This window comes from Ochlerotatus camptorhynchus, unplaced genomic scaffold, assembly GCF_037179485.1.
Source record: "Ochlerotatus camptorhynchus isolate MF236.1 unplaced genomic scaffold, CSIRO-AGI_Acam_v1.1 ptg000080l, whole genome shotgun sequence".
NCBI classification, from domain to species: Eukaryota; Metazoa; Arthropoda; class Insecta; order Diptera; family Culicidae; genus Ochlerotatus; species Ochlerotatus camptorhynchus.
Window position 1 is genome coordinate 2215768 of NW_027040570.1, and position 19986 is coordinate 2235753.

Consider the following 19986-nt stretch of genomic DNA (forward strand, 5'->3'; position numbering starts at 1 on the left):
TTTGCTTGGGACCAATAGGCTAGTCAAGTAGTGAGCCAATTTAAAATCGTTAGTTTCGTATTGATTGTTGGTTCAATAGACGAGTGCACGGATAGATTAAGGCCAACGCACATTAGATCCGGATCGGACGCGTTGCGGCAAAGTGACAGCTATTGTCTAACTGTCAAATTTACGTCAACGCAAACGAATTTAATGTGGGTGGCCCTTTAGAGTTCACTCACTCGTTAAAAAGTGACACTATAGCGGGGCCCTGTTTACTAAAAATGAACACATGGATAATACTCACGTAACGTTTGAATCGGGCCTATCAACTTTTGTACACAAAACTTTAGCCTTTTTCTCGTGAACCGAATATGCCCACGCAAACTAACAACACCGACGAGCAGGCTTGCAATTGCTCATTTCAGCTAAAATGCTATTTTTCGTAATTATGAAACAATGAGATACTATAATGATAACTTTTATTTGTAAGATGCAAGAAGAGGTGGTAAAGTTTGTGTATGACACATAAAATGTGTCAATTTTGCTTCCAGAAGGTCACAACTAGCGATTAGCTGTAACGATGAGCAACGCGATGAGCGAGCAATCAGCGATCATAAAATCGCTAGTTGTGACCTTCTGAAAGCAAAATTGACAAATTTTATGTGTCATACACAAACTTTACCACCTCTTCTTGCATCTTACAAATAAAAATTATCATTATAGTATCTCATTGTTTCATAATTACGAAAAATAGCATTTTAGCTGTATTGAGCAATTGCAAGCCTGCCGACGAGTAGGAAAAAATCATCCCTTCCTGATAATGCTCTTGGTTTGCGTAGGCGTACGTCGGTTCTCGTGAAAAAAATTGTTTACAAAAACTGTTAACTGGAATTCAAAATGAACATTGCATTAGGTCCTAAGTAACATTGATCGATTCTCTTCGTCGAATTTCTCTTTTGTTAATAACTTGAGGAGATAACCGTTTCTTGTTTTGACGGGATTTCTCCTCTGACTCAAATTTTGGAATCCAAGATGGTGGCAGCTGGTTTTAGAAAAATTTTCAAATATCCTACAGTATGGAAATTATTCGGAAAGGGGCGACGTGTAGATGCCGAAAATTGATGTCCGACGTTATTTTGAAATCCAATATGGCGGCTCTCAGATTCGCAAAACTGTAAAATACTCTATAATATGGGTATGTTCGGAGCAAGTACGACGTGTAGTTGCCGAAAACCGATGTTCGACGCCATATTAGAATCCAATTTGGCAGCCATTGGTATCAGAAAAACTGCAAAAAAAACCTGCAGTATGGGTATTTTCAAAACAGGGACGTCGTGCAGATGCTGAAAATCGATGTCTGACTCATCTGACTGAACATCGTCATTTTTAAATTCAAGATGGCAGTTCACGAATTTGAAAAAAAAAACTGTCAAATACCCTACAATATGAAAGGTACGATGTGTAGATACCGAAAATTGCAATGGTAAAATGCACGATTCCAAATATACCAATATTGATGGGCATTTGACAGTTTGTTCCACTTTTTTCTGAAACCTTAAACCACCCTATTGGATTTCAAGATGGCGCCGAACATCTATTTTCAGTTTCTAGATGTCATCACAATTCCAAAAACACCCAATTTGGGTATTTGGCAGTATTTCTTACTTTTTCTGAAACCGAAGCCGCCATCTTGGATTTAAAAATGCCGCTGGACATCGATTTCCAGTTTACATACGTCATCCTGATTCTGAAAATACCCACATTGAAGGGTATTTGACATTATTTCCCACTTTTCCTGAAACCGGAAGCCGCCATATTGGATTTCGAGATGACGTTGCATATCGATTTACGGTCCCTAGACGTTACCCCAATCCGAAAATATTCATATTGAAGAGAATTTTACATGTTTTTCTTCAATTTTTCAAAACCGAAAGCCACCATTTTGGATTTCAAAATGGTGGCGGGCATCGATCTCCGGTCTTTTGACGTCATCCTGATTCACAAAATACCAATATTGAAAGGGTTTTTTTTATTGGGTAACTCACTTTTTCCGACATCTGGCATCCATATTAGAATAGAATGGATGGATTCTTGTCGTGATGCTCCTTTTTGAATAAATTTTAAATTTAGTTCGTTCACGAAAGACGGACATGATCGAAGAGGTTCGCTTTGGGGTATAAAGTTGTGTTGAGCTCAGAGCCGAGAGTGTGAGCCAGAGTTGCGACCTATAACAATCACGATCGTCAAACAGCTAATGGTAGTAACGCTTGATACATTTCTATCAATGTGCTTGTCGAAGCACTCTCCATGACCATCCATCAAGTTGACGAAAGAAGTAAAAAACAACTGGCGAATGTCGTCTTCAGTGGTGATCCATCACTGATCTGGTCATTCCCGGTAATCACGACACACATCTGTGCTCGTTTTGAAGCAATTGCTGCTTTGCTTGCTTATGAGAGTGTGTTGGTGAGTGTGTCGTTTAATTGTTTAATTTTGCCAGCTTTGTTTGTAACTCACACAGTCGCGCGTGCCGAGACGAACTTGAAATGCGTAGGCATTGTTTTCATTTTCACTGTCGTTTCACTTTTTCTCATAATCGTACTGCAGAAGTCTTCACTGTTTCCGTTGTGCTTTTCAACATCAGCAGCTAGTCACAGAACAGAAGGGGAAGTGCAAACAAATCGGTGAATCAAAAAGTGGTTCGTTTGTCTGCTCAACAAGCGATGCGTTGTGGTAGCGTTCCACACGGTAGCGTTCCACACTATCATAGCATGCTGCCTATCTTAACTGCAGGCAGAAGATGCCTTCTACCGCTAGGTGCGCTAGTGTTCGCAAATGACAAGTGGAGCCACTTTCTGATCCGAAGTTCCACTCCTGTGGGCGAGTGCTACGTTTTGCCTGTGAGCAGTGACCATTACTGGCGATTGTTGTTTGCCATGGCGCTACCTCTCACTGCGTGACAAAACTTTCTGTCAGCGATAGTTGTGATGCGTTGACGAGTGTTGCGTGAGTGTCATGATATTTTGCATCACTGGTGTGAGCTATCGTCATTCGCCCCACGAAACAGTATGAGCGACATAGAACTAGAGTAAATACTTATGACTGGATGGATTCTTGATCTTGTCGTGCAACAAGAAATTGTTGTTTGACGAGGATGATCGTGGAGATGAACTAGCCTACGGCTAAAACTCTCCTAAATAAAGAAGAAGAAATGGATGGATGTATATATCTTGTCGTGCGTCAATGACAAACGCGACAATTCCCAAGCCTGCCAGCTAATAGCAATTTCCGGATTTTCTCGGAGTTTGTTTTTGACGTAGGACTACGTCTGTGATTTCTATATGGGGATACACTTTGTGAAAACAGAAATTGGAACATGTGTAACCAATTTTCCTCATACAAATCTTTTCCCACGAGAAAACCAATCCTACAAAACCCATGTTACACAGCATATCATAAATTTCCATTGCATGCCTTACCCAACCAATTTCCACTAGAACGTTTAGTTCACATTTCCCATCCTACATTTGACAAAACAACAATTCATTACACTTGAAATCATTGCAACATTTCAACCATACCACAGACCTGTTTCCCATCACTCCTCACGATCAATACACTTTAAGTGGTAACATTGGTCGAGTCCAAGCATAAGCAAAAAGGAATCCGAAACACTGTTAACCTAGTTCTTAGGCGAGGCGCGGAAATTAGAACGACTCATTCGCGCATCGTACTACGCTCCCATTCTCTCCCATTCTTTCTCGAATCTATATTCACCACAATACATTTCATTTGAAACATTACTCAAGAATTAGTCCAGCTCTCTCACGAGGTGAAAAGAAGTTTGAAATTGTCAATAGATATAAAAGCTAATTGAAACTGAAGAATAAATGAATTCATCAACCACATGTTCTAGTATCCTGTCCTTGATATCACAGCCCGAAGCTGTCTGTAAAGACACACACGACACATGTAACGAAATTATGAAAGATTTTAAACGTTAATAACTCAGCTGCCCCTGGACCAATTTCAATAATATTATCACCAATAGAACAGAAATATTTGTACGTATCTATTAAAATTCAGGCTTTATCATTTTGCAAAATGTCACTATTGAAAATTTCTGTTGCTATGATAATTAAAATTATCACTGAATGTCTGCGAAAACCGATTTCCCTAACACAGATTTCAAAGTTGAATTCCATCCGGTCTCATCGAACGGTGTTTAATCAATCACCGCGTGATGAGTGGTGGTGTTCTCCAGTACACAACGAAAGGCTCCCTGAGCAGCTAGTTATCAAGGCTGCCCCAACTACCCAACTAAAATTAATATGAAAAGGTTCTTTTCAAGGCAATCATAGCCATAATAAAGAGTATAAACAGAGAGAACCTCGTTCAAATTCCTATTCCTACCCAAAACACAAGCTCCTGCTGCAGTTAACAAATTCAATTTATTATATAACACCACGTAGTCCTACGTCACCATTGCGGACAACCCCATAGGGCTGTTCCTTATTCCCTTATAGTTTTTTTTTTATTTTCCTGGTTGTGCGATAAATTAAGCCTGTAGCTTAAATAGGGTTAAATAGATAATTACAACGACAACATTTTTTTTTTTTCGATGATCTTGAATTCGTTGCTGCGTTCGAAATCTTTAAAATTTGCATCAGGATAAGGTAGGGCATAGGTAGGGTAAATGATGGCTTCGGCATCCATTGACTGTTTTCGGCAACGAAAATTTAAAACGTTAATTCCACTGTATTTTCTCACCAAAACCCTTCGCTAAATGTATTCAAACGAATCCTTAGTCATGTCAAGGTCTTCCAGGGCTGGTAGCAGGTCACTAAAAAGTCAATTTTTACACCAAAAAGTCACTAAAGTCACTATTTCCCTAAAAATAGTCACTAAAGTCACCTTTTACTACTAAAATAGAGTGAAGTTTAAAAATATCAACAAAATGTTTAAATTGAGTACTAGGCACTACTGTAGACTTTAGTTTCAACAAAATATACATACCTGTTAAAATATTGAAAAATTTTAACCAGGGTGACCGCAAAACTTTAGAACATCAGAAAAATTGTTGGGAAATGCCTTCAATTATGTTTAAAAATCGGAGAAAATATACCTCCTTTCCCAGAAAATAAATTGTATACCTTGGAAACTTTCCAAAGGTAGTGGTCTGTGATAGATTTTCAAAAGTCTTACAAGGATAATTAACAACTTTAAAAAATCCAAAGTAAATTTTAAGAGAATTTTTTAAGGATTCTAGGGATGACACCAAGATATAAAGGGTGATACGGTCAAAATTTGGTCAAGGGAAAACGCGTGTCAATCGGTGAAATCGTTTATTTAAAAAATCAAATTAAATTTCTTTTTCAAGTTCAATTAGTATAAAATTCAGGAAAAATATTCAGTTAGGCTTCCGCTTTTCCAAATCCGAATTGCCGGGCCTTACGCTTGACCCCTGCCATCAGATTTTGTACAGCCACCTTGTCCACCTTCTTCGTCGCAGAAAGCCAGTTTGTCTTGAACTGCTGCTCGCCCTTAGCAGTTTTTTTTTGGTCTTCTTTAGGTTCCGCTTGACAATAGCCCAGTATTTCTCAATTGGGCGGAGCTCTGGCGTGTTGGGAGGGTTCTTGTCCTTGGGAACCACCTGCACCTTGTTGGCGGCGCACCACTCCATGGCCTTTTTACCGTAATGGCAAGATGCCAAATCCAGCCAAAACAGTACGGAACAACCGTGTTTCTTCAGAAAAGGCAGCAGACGTTTATTCAAACACTCTTTCACGTAAATTTCTTGGTTGACAGTCCCGGAAGCTATGAAAATGCTGCTTTTCAAGCCACAGGTACAGATGGCTTGCCAAACCAGATATTTCTTTGCGAACTTTGACAGTTTCATGTGCTTGAAAACATCTGCTACCTTTCCCCTTCCTTTTGCCGTATAAAACTCCTGTCCCGGAAGCTGCTTGTAGTCGGCTTTGACGTAGGTTTCGTCGTCCATTACCACGCAGTCAAACTTCGTCAGCATCGTCGTGTACAGCCTCCGGGATCGCGCTTTGGCCGTTGTATTTTGTTTATCATCGCGATTTGGAGTCACTACCTTCTTGTAAGTCGATAGTCCGGCTCGTTTTTTGGCTCGATGCACGGTTGTAGACGATACACCCAGCTTATTTGCGGCATCTCAGAGAGAGAGGTTAGGGTTTCGCTTGAAACTACCGGCAACTCTCTTTGTCGTCTCAGCGGCTTCCGGTTTTCGATTTCCCCCCGATCCAGACTTCCTGGCTGTCGACAAACGTTCCCCAAACACTTTAATTACATTTGTAACGGTTGATTTGGCAACTTTTAGCGATTTTGCCAACTTTGCGTGCGAGTAGCTCGGATTTTCGCGATTCGCGAGCAAAATTTTGATACGCTGCTCTTCTTGCTTGGACGGCATTTTGACAACTGAAGAGTGAATTCCAAAATCAAAATAGAAGCAACATTCTACACACACACACCTTCGAAATGAGGGGTGTTCAGGTTTTTTAAATGCAAAATTGAAAGAAATACGTCAAGTTGATATTGACCAAATTTTGACCGTATCACCCTTTATCAGAGAAGAATACCAAAGTACAGACTACGAAAGTCTCATGTAAAATTAAGTGCTCTGAGGACGAATTTATTCAGCTTCACTTGAATCTTAATCCAGGTTTAACAATATAGTTAAACTTGCCTTAACACATACGAGCGTCGCTTTTGATTGTTGTTTAAATTATTAGAGACGCAAAATTCAGCTCCGAAACAATTTTGGATATAATTCCAATTGAAAGTGCATTTTAACGAGAGTTCTGAAAAGAATTCTATGATGATTGGATGAGGATTCTAGGTCAAATTCTAATAAGAATTCAAAATTAGTTCTGAAATTTCGCTTAGGGGAGCTCTGATGAAAATTCCATGAAAATCCCGTGGAAATCTTGATGGTCTTTGCGGATGGTTCTAAAAAAATTCTGGGGTGATTTCTGAAGATACTTCCAAGAGAATTCTAAAGAGTTCGAAATAAATTTCGAGAAAATTTCCAATGGAATCGACTTTTGAGGGTTCAATCTCAAAGGAATTCTGAGAAGAGTTTCAATGTTTGTGATGGATTTTTGTTTTGAGAATTCTGAGGAAATACTATGGGAGTTCTAAGGAGAATACGAATTTAATGTCCAATTGAATGCAGGGGAGAAGTCCAAGATTATTCAAAGCAGAAGTTTATGAAATTTCTGATGTTAATTGCATGAAAATCTAAAAAGAATTCAAATAAATTTAAAATGAATTTATGGAAGGAGCCTTCAGGGAGATCCCAGAAGAATCAACAAAAAATCTTAAAGTGTGTGAAAAGTTCTTAGCGAATTATCAAAGTTATTTACCTAGATATATCAAAATTTGTAAGATTTAGAAAGCAGAAGCAAGATCATAAAAAATGGGCATTACTATTTACTAGTCATCATGTATAACGTAAGCAAAAGTAAATTATTCAAATCGCTTCAAATGCTCTTCACAGGAGATTCCGTTGTGATATTCGATTAAATTAGAGGCATTTATGAAATTTGATTTTAAGCTCCATGACATAAAATGTTTATTTCAATATCAAACCGTATTTGAATTTCTAAGTTACTATATAAATGGATACTTATTTTGTATTTACAAGTCACTATTTGGTCACTGTTTCCGTAATATTAGTCACTAAAGTCACTACTATTATATCGCATCAGCACAACCAGCCCTGGGTCTTCAAGTTGCCAAGTTGCCGATAGTAGAACAGCTGGTTAATACGCAGTTCAAATGGAAAGGTTGCCGAAGAAAAAGAGGCTACCGACAATAGTCACACTTACCAGTGAAGTTTGGAGCGTTGTGAAAAGGTTTTCAAACCGTTTTTGACCATTATGTCGCTTGAATTAGATAGAATAGCAAACAGCAGACAAATGTTTACAAACAAACACGTCATTTGTGTGCGTGGCGCTGAGATATTTCTAGTAGAAGTGCGGACGCTGTTTACATTGACGACAATAAGTAAATTCCCCTAGGTAACCTCGATAACTCACTACAAGCTTTTTATGGAATTGCTTTAAAATGTTCTATTTTAGAATCATTCCCCTTCTCTGAAGCTTGCCTCTCAAATAAGCTTAACAAAAATAATATTGCATTCTTGAAATTCTTTGCATTAATCCACGTATTCCATTCCATTCTCCTCAGTATTCCCATGCAATTATCCTCAGAAATGTCATAATTTTCTGCTAATAATAATCTTGGACATCTCCCCTGAATTCTATTGGTAGTTAAATTCTTATTCTCCTCAGGATCCCTATGGTGTTTCCTCAAAATTCTCAAAACAAAAATTCATCTCAAACTACCCTTGAAACTCTTCCCAGAATTCATTCCATCAGATTGAAACCTCAAAATTCGTCTCTATTGGAATTCTTCTCGATATTTCGGGATTTCCATAGATTTCCCCTCTTAAAAAAATCAGAACTAATTTTGAATACTTATTAGAATTGGACCTAGAATCCTCATCCTCTCATAATGGAAATCTTTTCAGAACTCTCGTTAAAATACACATGGAGCTCAATTATATTGGAATTATTTCCAAAATTGGTTTGGAGCTGAATTTTGCTTTTTCAGATGAAAACATTTAAACTGGAAATAACTGCTCATATTTGAAAGAAGATCAGTTCCACGTCAAATGACGCATCGGTAAAACTCGACATTATCCGAAATGCTTAAAACTTTGCATAATTGTTTGTTATGGGCAATGATTCACATTTAAAATCTTCCATTTTAAATCTTGTAAATTTTTCAAAAAAAATGTAGCACGGGAATAACTGCTTTTCTGATCGAAATGATATCGGAGACAAGGTTATATAGAAAATAAAAAAATGCTGGGAAAAATATACAAAAAAATATGTAGTAGGTAATTCCAATAAAAATTAAAAAAAAATGGTAAAAACCTTAATAGGGGAAATGCAGGTAATGTCGGCCTAAGTGTCCCTAATTTGGGCCCATACATAAATTCAGCAATCGACTAAATTTTCAATAGCAACCAAAAATATACGTCCCAATAACGCGTTCATCTAGATAAATTTGATAAATAGCAGATTTTTAGCGATGGGCCCAATCTTAGATCCATAGGCCAACATTAGAGACATTTTCCCTATCTCTAAACGTTCTTGCCCGATTTTTAATTTTTTTTTTTTAATGAATAGCTCATAAAAAATAAAAACATTTAGAATGTTTTATATTATGGACACTTCAAAATTGACAAACAATGTAGAACAAATACAAAAAAAAAACGAACTAATTAAAAGTTTAAAAAATTTACCGTAAGTTCTTGTTCTACGATATTTTTCAGTTTTAAACTGTCCATAGTTTTGAACATTGCAAAAGTTGGCATTTGTCATGAGCTTTTTTATCAAATAAACTTTTTATCAAATAAATATCATTGTAATCAATGAATTTCATCGTAGCTTTAGCGTAACTGGTAGCTCGCCCACGCATGCTAACACTACCATCAGATAGGGCAAATTTTTCTCTACCTGATAGTGGTGTTGTTAGTATGCGTGGGAGGGCTACCAGTTGCGCCAAATCGACAATCAAATGCATGGTTTTCAAAAGCAGATCCGTCCTTTCGAAAAGTAATCGAGATTTGGTGTGGTAATGCTCAGGTATGGAAATGCATAGGTACCTACAAATCCACCACGTCGTCGCCTGACGTTGAGAGGATATGATCGCTCAAGATTACCTCATCGGGACGACACATCTGGTCCGGGGGTGGGATGCTGGACAACTCGGTTTGGCGAAAGTGGTGATGTTGTAATACCGAACCGTCTTTTAGTGTCAGGTCGCCCGGCTAAAGCTGAGGCAATACTCAATTGGCAGACGGACAGACATTTAGTCAGTGGGACAGCCGTCTGCCTGTCTGCCTTATGGTGGTTGGTCGCTATTTATGGCACTTGTTTATTTTAATGCAGTCTTACAAGTTTACTTCGCCGAAAAACTTCCGATCCGATTGCCAAACAGCAGCAGCGCACTTGAGATCATGTCGCTGCGACATCCGCCTGCGGGCAGATTAAGTTTATCCACGGCGGGTTCAGGAGAAGTAAACGAAGGGCGCTCCCAAACAGGTTTGATTCTGGCCATGCGGCACCCATATATTAAAGTTTTTATTATTTTGGGTGCGATTGTAAACAGTATTTTTTTCGACCGCTTTAGATTGCCGGTTGATTTGGAGCCACCAGAATATGGAGGATGGCGACGACGGGCGGATCTGTAAATCGTGATAGCATGCAATCGGTTGGCGCCTGGAACTGCTCGTTGGTGTTTTTTTAGGAGTTCGAAACGGAGCTACTTTCGGGACGAGCCCTTGCTAGTTTGGTTCGATGCATTGGGACTTCGTGAGGTTTTTAGTTTGCTTCGGTGAATAGCAAGGTAATTAAGGGAAAGTACAATCGAACTGTTTTTCGTTTTGGTTGTGTAAGACATTTAATTCGGAATTTCTACGTTATTGCCGATGCCGTAACAGGGCAGCTGCTGTAATGCTCTATATACAGTCAAGATTCCTATAGTACGGTTAATAGGGACCGTACTATAGGAACCGGCATTAACGAATACACGTAGTATTATGGATTAGAGCTAATTGGGACCAAACACTGATTGTACGGCAATTTGAAGAGATAACTTCCTGAATCAGGACCTGATGTCTTCTAAGAAGTTGTTAAGCAGCAAGTTTACGACCTTTTGGGATGATTCAGTTTCCGGTAGGACACAACTCTGATCCTGTGGAAGATCCGGAATATCCGTAAAAGTGGCCAATTTATGAAACTGATCCTAGAGCTCCACGGGTTTTTAGAAACCACTCATAGACACCTTATCAGTTGAGTTCAGAATATGGACTCTGGAGACTACGGGATGGTCCACCGGAAGATCTGTAACATCCTTAAAAGTGCTCATTTCATGAAACTGATCTTAGAGCTCCTAGGGTTTTTAGAAACCACTCATAGACGTCTTATCACAATAAAATCGGAGTTTTGACCAGACATTTTATACTGATAGGATAAAATGTCTGGTGGGATAGTCCACTAAAATATCCGGAACATCCGTAAAAGTGGTCAATTCATTAAACTGATCCTAGAGCTCCGTGGTTTTTTAGAAACTACTCATAGACATCTTATCAGAACTTTCGGAGACGAACCAGCCCTTCAGCCCTGGGCTATCTCCTAACTAAAGATATATTAAAAAAATCTTATCAGAATGAATTCGGAGTTGAGTTCAGAATATGAACTCTGTAGACTACGGGTTGGCCCATCGGAAGATCCGGAACATCCCTAAAAGTGCTCAATTCATGAAATTGATCCTTGAGCTCCACGGTTTTTTAGAAAGCACTCATAGACGTAATATCACAATAAAATCGGAGTTTTGAACAGACAGTTTATACTGGGGACCACAGGATGGCCCATTAAAAGATCCGGAAGATCATTGAAAGTGATTAATTCATGAAACTGATCCTAGAGCTCCACGGTTGTTTTTTTTTTCAAAACCGCTCATAAATTAATATTAATAATAACTCAATAGGGCGATGTTTTCAAATGGCTTACTGATTAAATTTTCATGTGATGAATTAAAAATATAAACATTGAAGCTAGTCCCTCGTTAACTTGTAACTCCAAAGAAACATCTCCAAGTAGTCAACACGGAAAGACGAAAAAAAATTATGATTCAGTCTTTTGTACTCATCTTGACACAAAAGTGCAACCAGTCATAAGTTCATTTCTCGTAAAAACCTTGTTTTGGTTACATTTAGAACTTATGATGACGCATATTTTTGCTGAAGCAACTAGGCTGCTATATATTTTTTTTTTATTATTAGAAAATTAATGGAGATTTTCTTTGAAAAAAATGGTTCTATTAAAATGACAATGTCTCTAAATGGAGCAAACCGATTTTAAAACTTTGATTTCATTTAAAAGATCGTGTTTTTTCATTACTGTTTAAAAAACTGTGAGAGCGTTTTTTGTTTAAAACATTTAATTTAATTTGAAAAAAACCTTTTTTTTTAAATCAAAAACTAGCCATAACTTTTAAATAAAGGAGATATCAAACTAGTGACTTCTGCAAAAATATGCGTCATCAAAGTTCAAAAAGTTTTTAGAACAATGTTTTTACGAGAGGTTAGGGTGGTCCCTAGAAAATCGGCTTTCTTTAAATATTGTTTATACATTGATCACCAATAAAAATATTTAAAGACAGATTTTCTAAGGGCCATTCTAACCTACTCGTTTAAAATAACCATAAGTCATGAACCATAAGAGATAAAAATTTGATGCCGTCAGCAAAAATAGTTCAAATTGATTGTTCTACAACTTTAAAAACACTGCATTAGTCGATCTCAAGTAATAAAAAAAGGTTAAATTTTCAATTCACCAATTTTAAGGAACACCCTAATTTCAAATCGGCTAAAAATACGAAGAAACTTTCCCCAAGACACCATATACCTAAAAGTGATGTTTTTGGTGCTAATATTTTTGTCTTATTAAATACGGCTTTGGAACCATTGTGCATTGGTCCCCAGGGTCAATTTTCTGGTCATAGCTCCAAATTAATTCTGATAAGACGCCAATGAGTGGTTTCGAAAAAGCGGTCCTCTAAGCTCAGTTTCAAGGACTAATTTTTTTTTTATGGATGTTCAGGATCTTCCTGGTGAATCATCTCGTGGTCCCAAAGGTCCATTTTCCGTCTAAGCGTTCATATTCCGGTCACAACTCCAAATTCATTCTGATAAAACGTTTATGAGTGGTTTCGCAAAATTCATGGAGCTCTAGGATCAGTCTCATGAATTGACAACTTTTGCGGATGTTTCGGATCTTTCGGTGCACCATCCTGTAGTCCCCAGAGTCCAAATTCTAGTCAAAACTCCGAATTAATTGTAATAAGACGTTTATGAAAGGTTTCGAAAAAAAAACATGGAGCTCTAGGATCAGTTTCATTAATTGACCACTTTTACGGATGTTCCGGATCTTCCGGTGAACCATCCCGTGGTCCCCAGGGCCCATATTCCGGTCACAACTCCAAATTCATTCTGATAAGACGTTTATGCGTGGTTTCGAAAAAAAAACGCGGAGCTCTAGGATCAGTTTCATGAATTGACCACTTTTCAGGATGTTCCGGATCTTCCGGTGAACCATCCCGTGGTCCCAAGAGTCGATATTCCGAAAACAACTCCGAATTTATTGTGATAAGACGTCTATGAGTGGTTTCAAAAAATCCGCGGAGCTCTAGGATCAGTTTCATGAATTGATCGCTTTTACGGATGTTCCGGACATTATAGTGGATCATTCTGTAGTCCCCAGGGTAAATTTTTCGGTCATATCAAGACCAACAATTGAAATGGCCTTAACTCCATTTAGTAAACAAACCTTGTAAGCAGGCATGGAAAATCATTTACATTCATTTCATGCATTCATTTACATTCATTTGTCTTTAACTTTTTTCATCAACAGCATTCCGCAAAATGATGTGAAGAGCTTTAGTAGGTTTTGTTATTAGCTACAACTTTTTCCCATATCTGTGTCTCTTATGCATCACGAATTAGAGCGGGCAGAACTCGTTACTGTTTTTCAGTGAATGTAAAAACATTCACTCAAAAACAGTAGTGGATTCTGTTTGCTCTGGTTCATCATGCATAAGAGATGCGGATTTGAGTTGTTTACAAAAGTAGTAGCTTATAACAAAACCTACAAAAGCTCCATTCATTATTTTGCGGAATTCTGTTGATGAAAAAAGTTAGGGGCAAATGAATGTAAATGAATGCACGAAATGAATGCAAATGATTTTCCATGCCTGCTTGTAAGGCCATTTTCTCGCGAACCGAAGTCCGCAAAGGCAAACCAACATAATGAACAGGTTGGAGAAATTCTCCTCTACCCCTCTGTGGTTTAGGTTTGCGAATGAAGGTTTCGGTCCGCGAGAAAATGGCCTTACAAGGTTTGTTTACAAAATGGAGTTAAGGCCATATCAATTGTTGGTCTTGATATCTCCAAATTCATTCTGTTAAGACGTATATGAGTGGTTTCGAAAAATCCGCGGAGCCCTAGGATCAGTTTCATGAATTGGCCACTTTTACGGACATTCCGGATCTTCCACAGGATCAGACAGTCATATTTTTATGCAAAAAACTGCCATAACTCTTCAAACAAAGAAGATAGTATCTTAATTGCTTCGGCAAAAATGTGCGCCATCAAAAGTTCTAAAAGTTTCTAGAACAAAGTTTTTGGGAGAAATCAATGTATGAAAAGATAATTATAGATAACCTTTATTCTACTTTTACGCTAGCTTATATTATAAAACATCAAACATGGCCTACTGACTGTGTTACAAACCATACCTTTCACATCACTGACCACTTTCATGGACTTCTTTACACTATCTGCGTTTTCCGGAAACTTCGATAGATTTTTGATGATCTTTCCTGCGTCTCGAAGGCCAGAATTTGTTCAGATCCAGTGCAGGTTGCCACTACAAACATTAACTCCGCATAAGGAACTTCTATGCTGATATCGTGCACTTTTCTAAGCCTTGATCTCGTACTTGAGGTCTCGAAGGATTTGTGTGGTCGTCCTTTTCCAGCTTTCGGTTCTGCTAATTTGCTTACAGTTTCACACCTACTCAGCCAAACCTTGTTATGCTCAAAGAACCGTTTTCTGTTTCGACAACTCTTTGTCCACAATCTTGCAAATTTAAGTGTGAACATGCGAATTTTCTTTTTTAATTCTGATGCATTGATTTTCCTGTCTTGGAACTTATTAACCACAAACTGGAATAGAGCTGCTGAGGAACGATTCTTTGTAAGCTGTTCTGCCAGATCACGGTTAGCGATTTTCAAACCTGTTGTTTTTTTGTTTTTCTTTTAATTTAACAGTTTATTAAGGAATTCCAGTAACTTACCGCCAGCCATAGCGATTTTCTTTCTAGGATTCATTCACATATAGTGCTTTCAAGTATCACTTAGAAAATTTGGAAAATATTTTTTTTGATCCCGTTCTTTCAAGTAACAAACACGTGCGATGTTTCCCTTTTTATACAGCAGGACGAACTAAAGTGACTGCTCATTGTGTTCTCTTTCTAGTACTCGTTTTAAGCAAGTCGCTAATCAAAGAAGGCTTTGCCGTTGCGTAGCGCACGTGTAATGAATCAATTTTGCTTGACGGTTTCAAAGATACCATACCTTGCTATTATCACTGCTTTATATGGACGCTAAGATTCAAATATACTGGGGTATGCTTTGGAATAATCTGTCAAAAACTCACCTAAAAATCACTTTGTTGAAGACACTTTTAGAACTTTTGATGGCGCACATTTTTGCCGGAGCAATTAAGGTACTATCTCTTTTGTTTGAAGAGCTATGGCAGTTTTTTGCATAAAAATATGACTTTTTTTTAAATTAAATTGCCCCTTTTAGAGATATTGACAATTGAAAAATGCCAGTTTTTTGAAGAAAATCGTCTTTAACTTTCCAATTAAAAAGATAGCAACTTGGTTGCTCGAGCCATTAAAAGTTCTCAAAGTATCTAGAACATTTGTTCTACAAGAAATGAACGTATGAAAAGATATTCATAGAAAACCAATATTTCAGGGGCCACCCTAACTTGCTTGTTTAAAAAAATCATAACTCATGAACCATAAGAGATGGAAGTTTGGTGGCTTGAGCAAAGGTGCCGTAAATTGATTGTTCTGCAACTTTTTAGAACATTGTACTGGTCTATCTCACATAATAAAAAAGTTCACATTTTCAATTCACCAATTTTATGGACCACCCTAATTTCACTAACATAAAAAAATTGGCCAAAAAATATGAAAAAACTTTCCGTAAGACACCATATGCCTAAAATCAACGGTTTTAGCGCAAACATGTCTTCCTAAATATGGCTTTGGGACCATTGTGCAGTGTTTAGTCCCAATTAGCTCTAATCCAATATGCTACGTGTATTCGTTAATGCCGGATCGACCGTACTATAGGAATCCGGCAAGAACGAATCCGTACTATAAGAATCTTGACTGTATGTAGAAGATAGTTCGTCGTGTACATACATGGCTAAAATTACGTCCCAACTGGAGCTAAAGCTTTTTTTCCTTGAGTTGTTTTCCGTCGATCTTGATTTCCGTGTTTCCACACTCAGGGTTTCCTTGTAGGTTTTGAGCACTCGACAAACTGGTGTTTTCGTCAGCACTTTAGCCAGCTTGAATCCGGACCACTCCGGATTTTCCAGGTGTTTGCGCACAATATTTTTTCTTCTTTCGAGTTCCATTTGACGTTATTTCTGAACGCGATCGACTACTTTGATCAAACTTGCACCAGTTGTTCTCTAAAGAAGTGTAAACAAACCACCGTCGAAGATTTTCGATTCCCAACACTAGAGGCGTGCTAGCGGCACGCCAGGGGAGTACCAATTTACTTTTAGTCAGCCTTTAGGTTGGGTATAGTGCACTGTCGTTGTTTGTAAGCAATCCAGCAATCAATATGAGTGTATTCAGAAGATGGATTTTTGAAATAGCATTAAAGTTTTGGTATTTGAAATTGACGTCTGTGTTAGGGATTTCGTTATCGGCACGTCTGCCTCTCTTCGCTCGTGTTCTTAGTCGGTGATGTGTACGTGGATTGATTTATATTGATCATACAATTGCAACTAATCAATTAATATTAAACAATTCTTGCATAACAATTGAAATCCATCGATAAATTACCAAGTTATAAGTTTAAATATTACGCTATCTCAATTTGCAAATTTACAATTTACACCCCAGAACATTTGACAAACACGCATTCTGACGACAAAAGGTCAACATGTCTCCGGCTGAAAATCTCCTAAATAGAGATGGGAACTAGGATGGGAATAATTTCTCATCCTGATTGACCGACAATCAAACTTGTAAAGTTCACGAGATGCTGTATGATGTATTATAATACCCAAATAAGGTTAAATCGGTTTCAATGTCACCTGACAGTTCAGACATTGAGAGCCAAGAATCCTCCAAGTCGATAGATTCTATAAGTGCTACGGAGAATCGCATACCTATGTACAAAGTATCTAATTGACACCTCACTCCTCAATTATATCGCTGTCATGAGGATGATCATGATTCAATAAATTCTGTCACTACGGACGTGAGCTGTATTCTCAGTAGTAGCGTGCGTGATGCATTCTTCGGAAAGCTGATTCCCATTCTGGGATTGTTAACAGTTTAGAATGAACCAATCAACGTTCGACTCCACGGACACATCACTAAAATCTCCCGAAGATGATCACTTCAAAGACCCACCGCGTGCTGCACAGTCAGTGGAGGGATACTTTTTGACCTTTAGCTTCTCAATCACTCTCATCGTGCGGATGGACCTGTACGCTTATAGGTAGTAGGTATATGGAAAACCGGATTCCGCATTTCAAACAACACATGCGCATCACACAGCCACAGGTCTACAAACAGAAAATTAACGATTCAACCTTATCGGTTCGAGAGAATCACGTTCTCCACGGCGACGACGATGTCAATAGGTAATGTAACGGCGGTGACAAATCAAGTCCCATCTCCGGTCAACTTCCAGTGACCCGCATCCATCGGTGGCTATCAGACTTGTGGACATACCTACTCAGTATTCCCACACACACACACACTTACACTTTGGTGGTTGGTTATTAAATATTCAAATTAGTTATTTATCTATCAATTGACAACGCGCATGACTGATTCATTTGCGGCTCCCCGAGGTGGGTGAAACCACATAATTCCCTGTTCTTTGCAGAACTTTTTCTACACGAGAACCTGTTTTTTTGATTTTCAACACAAACAACCAATATTGATCTTCTGGCAGATCCCAACCGGATTTCACGCATTCTCTATCTCTCTCTCTCAAGATTCTGTATGATAACTGACTCTCTGTGTCTCCCTTTTTTCATTCCACAGCATATGTCTAGTCACGCTGATCAGCATACAAAGTACAACACATGGAGCGGACCTGAAGGATCGGGCCCGTGCCGCCCTGCTGCTGGAGAGGTCAGCTTCCGGAAATGGAGTGAGTAATCAGTGCAAGACAACCGTAGCGCTGCCATGTCCACCGAGCAAGTTCCGGTCGGCATCGGGCGAGTGCAACAACTTCAACCACCGCTACTGGGGCGCCCGAGGGGACCCATTTCTGCGGCTGCTGGATCCGGACTATGCCGATGGTGAGCTCTGCAATTACAAAATTTCAGTTATTTTCGATCAATTCTGACTATTCAATACCCTCTTACAGGCCACATCAAACCGCGTACCTCGGTGGGTTCCCACGCCCTGCCAGCTCCGGACGCGATCATAGATCAGCTGCAGCGATCGATTCCCATTGGAGCAGTCCATCCGCACGTCACCGCCATGCTGCCGGCCTGGGGTCAACTGCTGGCCTACGATCTCGTCCAGATCCTGTCGCCACATTCCAGTTTCCGCTGCTGTCGGAATAACTCATCCATCGACACTACCGACGAAATTATCCAATGCTACGTCCGGACCGGAGATGGCTGCAAAGAGTACAAACGATCGATCGCTTCTAACGAACCGGGATCCTGCAAGTTCGACTACCGTAATCAGATGAATGCTGCGTCCGGATTGCTGGATGGTTCCGGCCTGTATGGAACTACGGAGAAGGAAATCCTAGCACTGAGGACATTCACCATTGGAAAGGTCGACATCAAGGCCTGCCTGAGATGTAACGAACCGGGAGCCATCGGAGCCCTGCATACGATCCTGCTGAAAGAACACAACCGAATTGCTGACGAAATGTCCAGACTGAACAAGGAATGGAGCGATACAACGCTGTTCTACGAAACGCGCCGGGCGATCATTGCCCAGATTCAACACATCACCTACAATGAATTCCTGCCAATCGTACTGGGAAGCCAGATCGCTAGCAGTCCAGATCTACGGTAAGTCTTCCTCATAGCACTGAAATTCTGCCCACATCTTCATTAACCCATTCTACTTTAAAGGATCGAGCACGGAAAACACTACAGCGGCTATTCGTCGTCCAACCGCGCGGGAGTATTCAACGAAGTCGCCGTTGGAGCAATCCCAGCCTTTCTAACCATGCTTCCACCGGACATGTACAACGAATCCGCATCGGCAGAAATCTTGATCTCCACTCCGTCCATGCAGCAGACCTTTATTCCCGATCATGCAACGTTCAACGACGAGTGGACACCAATCGCTTTGGCCCTGCAGCGTGGACGTGACCATGGAGTTCCATCCTACCATAAGGCGCTGAATTTGTGCGAGAAGCGCTTCGGAATCCCCTATGGATCCAAGCTAACGTTTGACGATATGGAATACTTTGGACTGTCGCCCGTCAAAAGGAAGACCCTGGAGAACATCTACCAGTGAGTTTAACGAGCGATCTCGTTCGGTTAGAACTGCTTCATGACGAATATCTCATTTTTAGGGACGCCGAAGACATCGATCTGCTGGTTGGTGGTCTGTCAGAAACTGCCACACTAGGAACCGTATTCGGCCCGACGTTGACCTGCCTGCTTGCCATCCAGTTCGCAAACCTTCGCAACAGCGATCGCTTCTGGTATGAAAACGATCTGCCACCGTCGTCGCTGAGCCTGCCACAGTTGCAAGCGATCCGCCGTGTGACCCTGTCCGGATTGCTCTGTGAAGCGAAGGGAGTATCCAAGGCTCAACCGAAGGCATTCATCCGTGAGGATCCCTACCTAAATGCTCGTCTGAACTGTGAACAGATCGCCGGCATGGATGTTACTCCGTGGCGTGCGGAAGTAGAAGAAGAGGTCGACGAAGACCTGGACGAACAAACCCCACCGCCACCGGAACTGGCCGAGTTGGACCTTGACGTGATCGAGCAGGCGATCGTCAAGGCAAAGGACAAGCTGAACGAAAGGAAGCGCTTCGAGTACGAATCCTGGGTCAATCGTAAGTAGATGAAGACTGGGAAATTCGTTAGATTTC

General features: G+C 39.7%; 2 protein-coding genes across 3 annotated transcripts in view; both read left to right on the forward strand.

Annotated features, from left to right (window-relative positions):
- The window catches only part of LOC135697958 (uncharacterized), a 157974-nt gene that overhangs the window by 134631 nt on the left and 3357 nt on the right, over positions 1 to 19986 (forward strand). For both annotated transcript variants that reach the window (XM_065217833.1, XM_065217832.1), the window contains 4 exons: positions 17956 to 18215; positions 18284 to 18947; positions 19011 to 19397; positions 19460 to 19950. In XM_065217833.1, coding sequence (XP_065073905.1) covers positions 17956 to 18215; positions 18284 to 18947; positions 19011 to 19397; positions 19460 to 19950 — 1802 coding nt within the window. The remainder of the gene's footprint in view (positions 1 to 17955; positions 18216 to 18283; positions 18948 to 19010; positions 19398 to 19459; positions 19951 to 19986) is intronic.
- Positions 1 to 19986, forward strand: part of mon2 (Mon2 homolog, regulator of endosome-to-Golgi trafficking) — a 225273-nt gene that overhangs the window by 116033 nt on the left and 89254 nt on the right. The window lies entirely within an intron of this gene.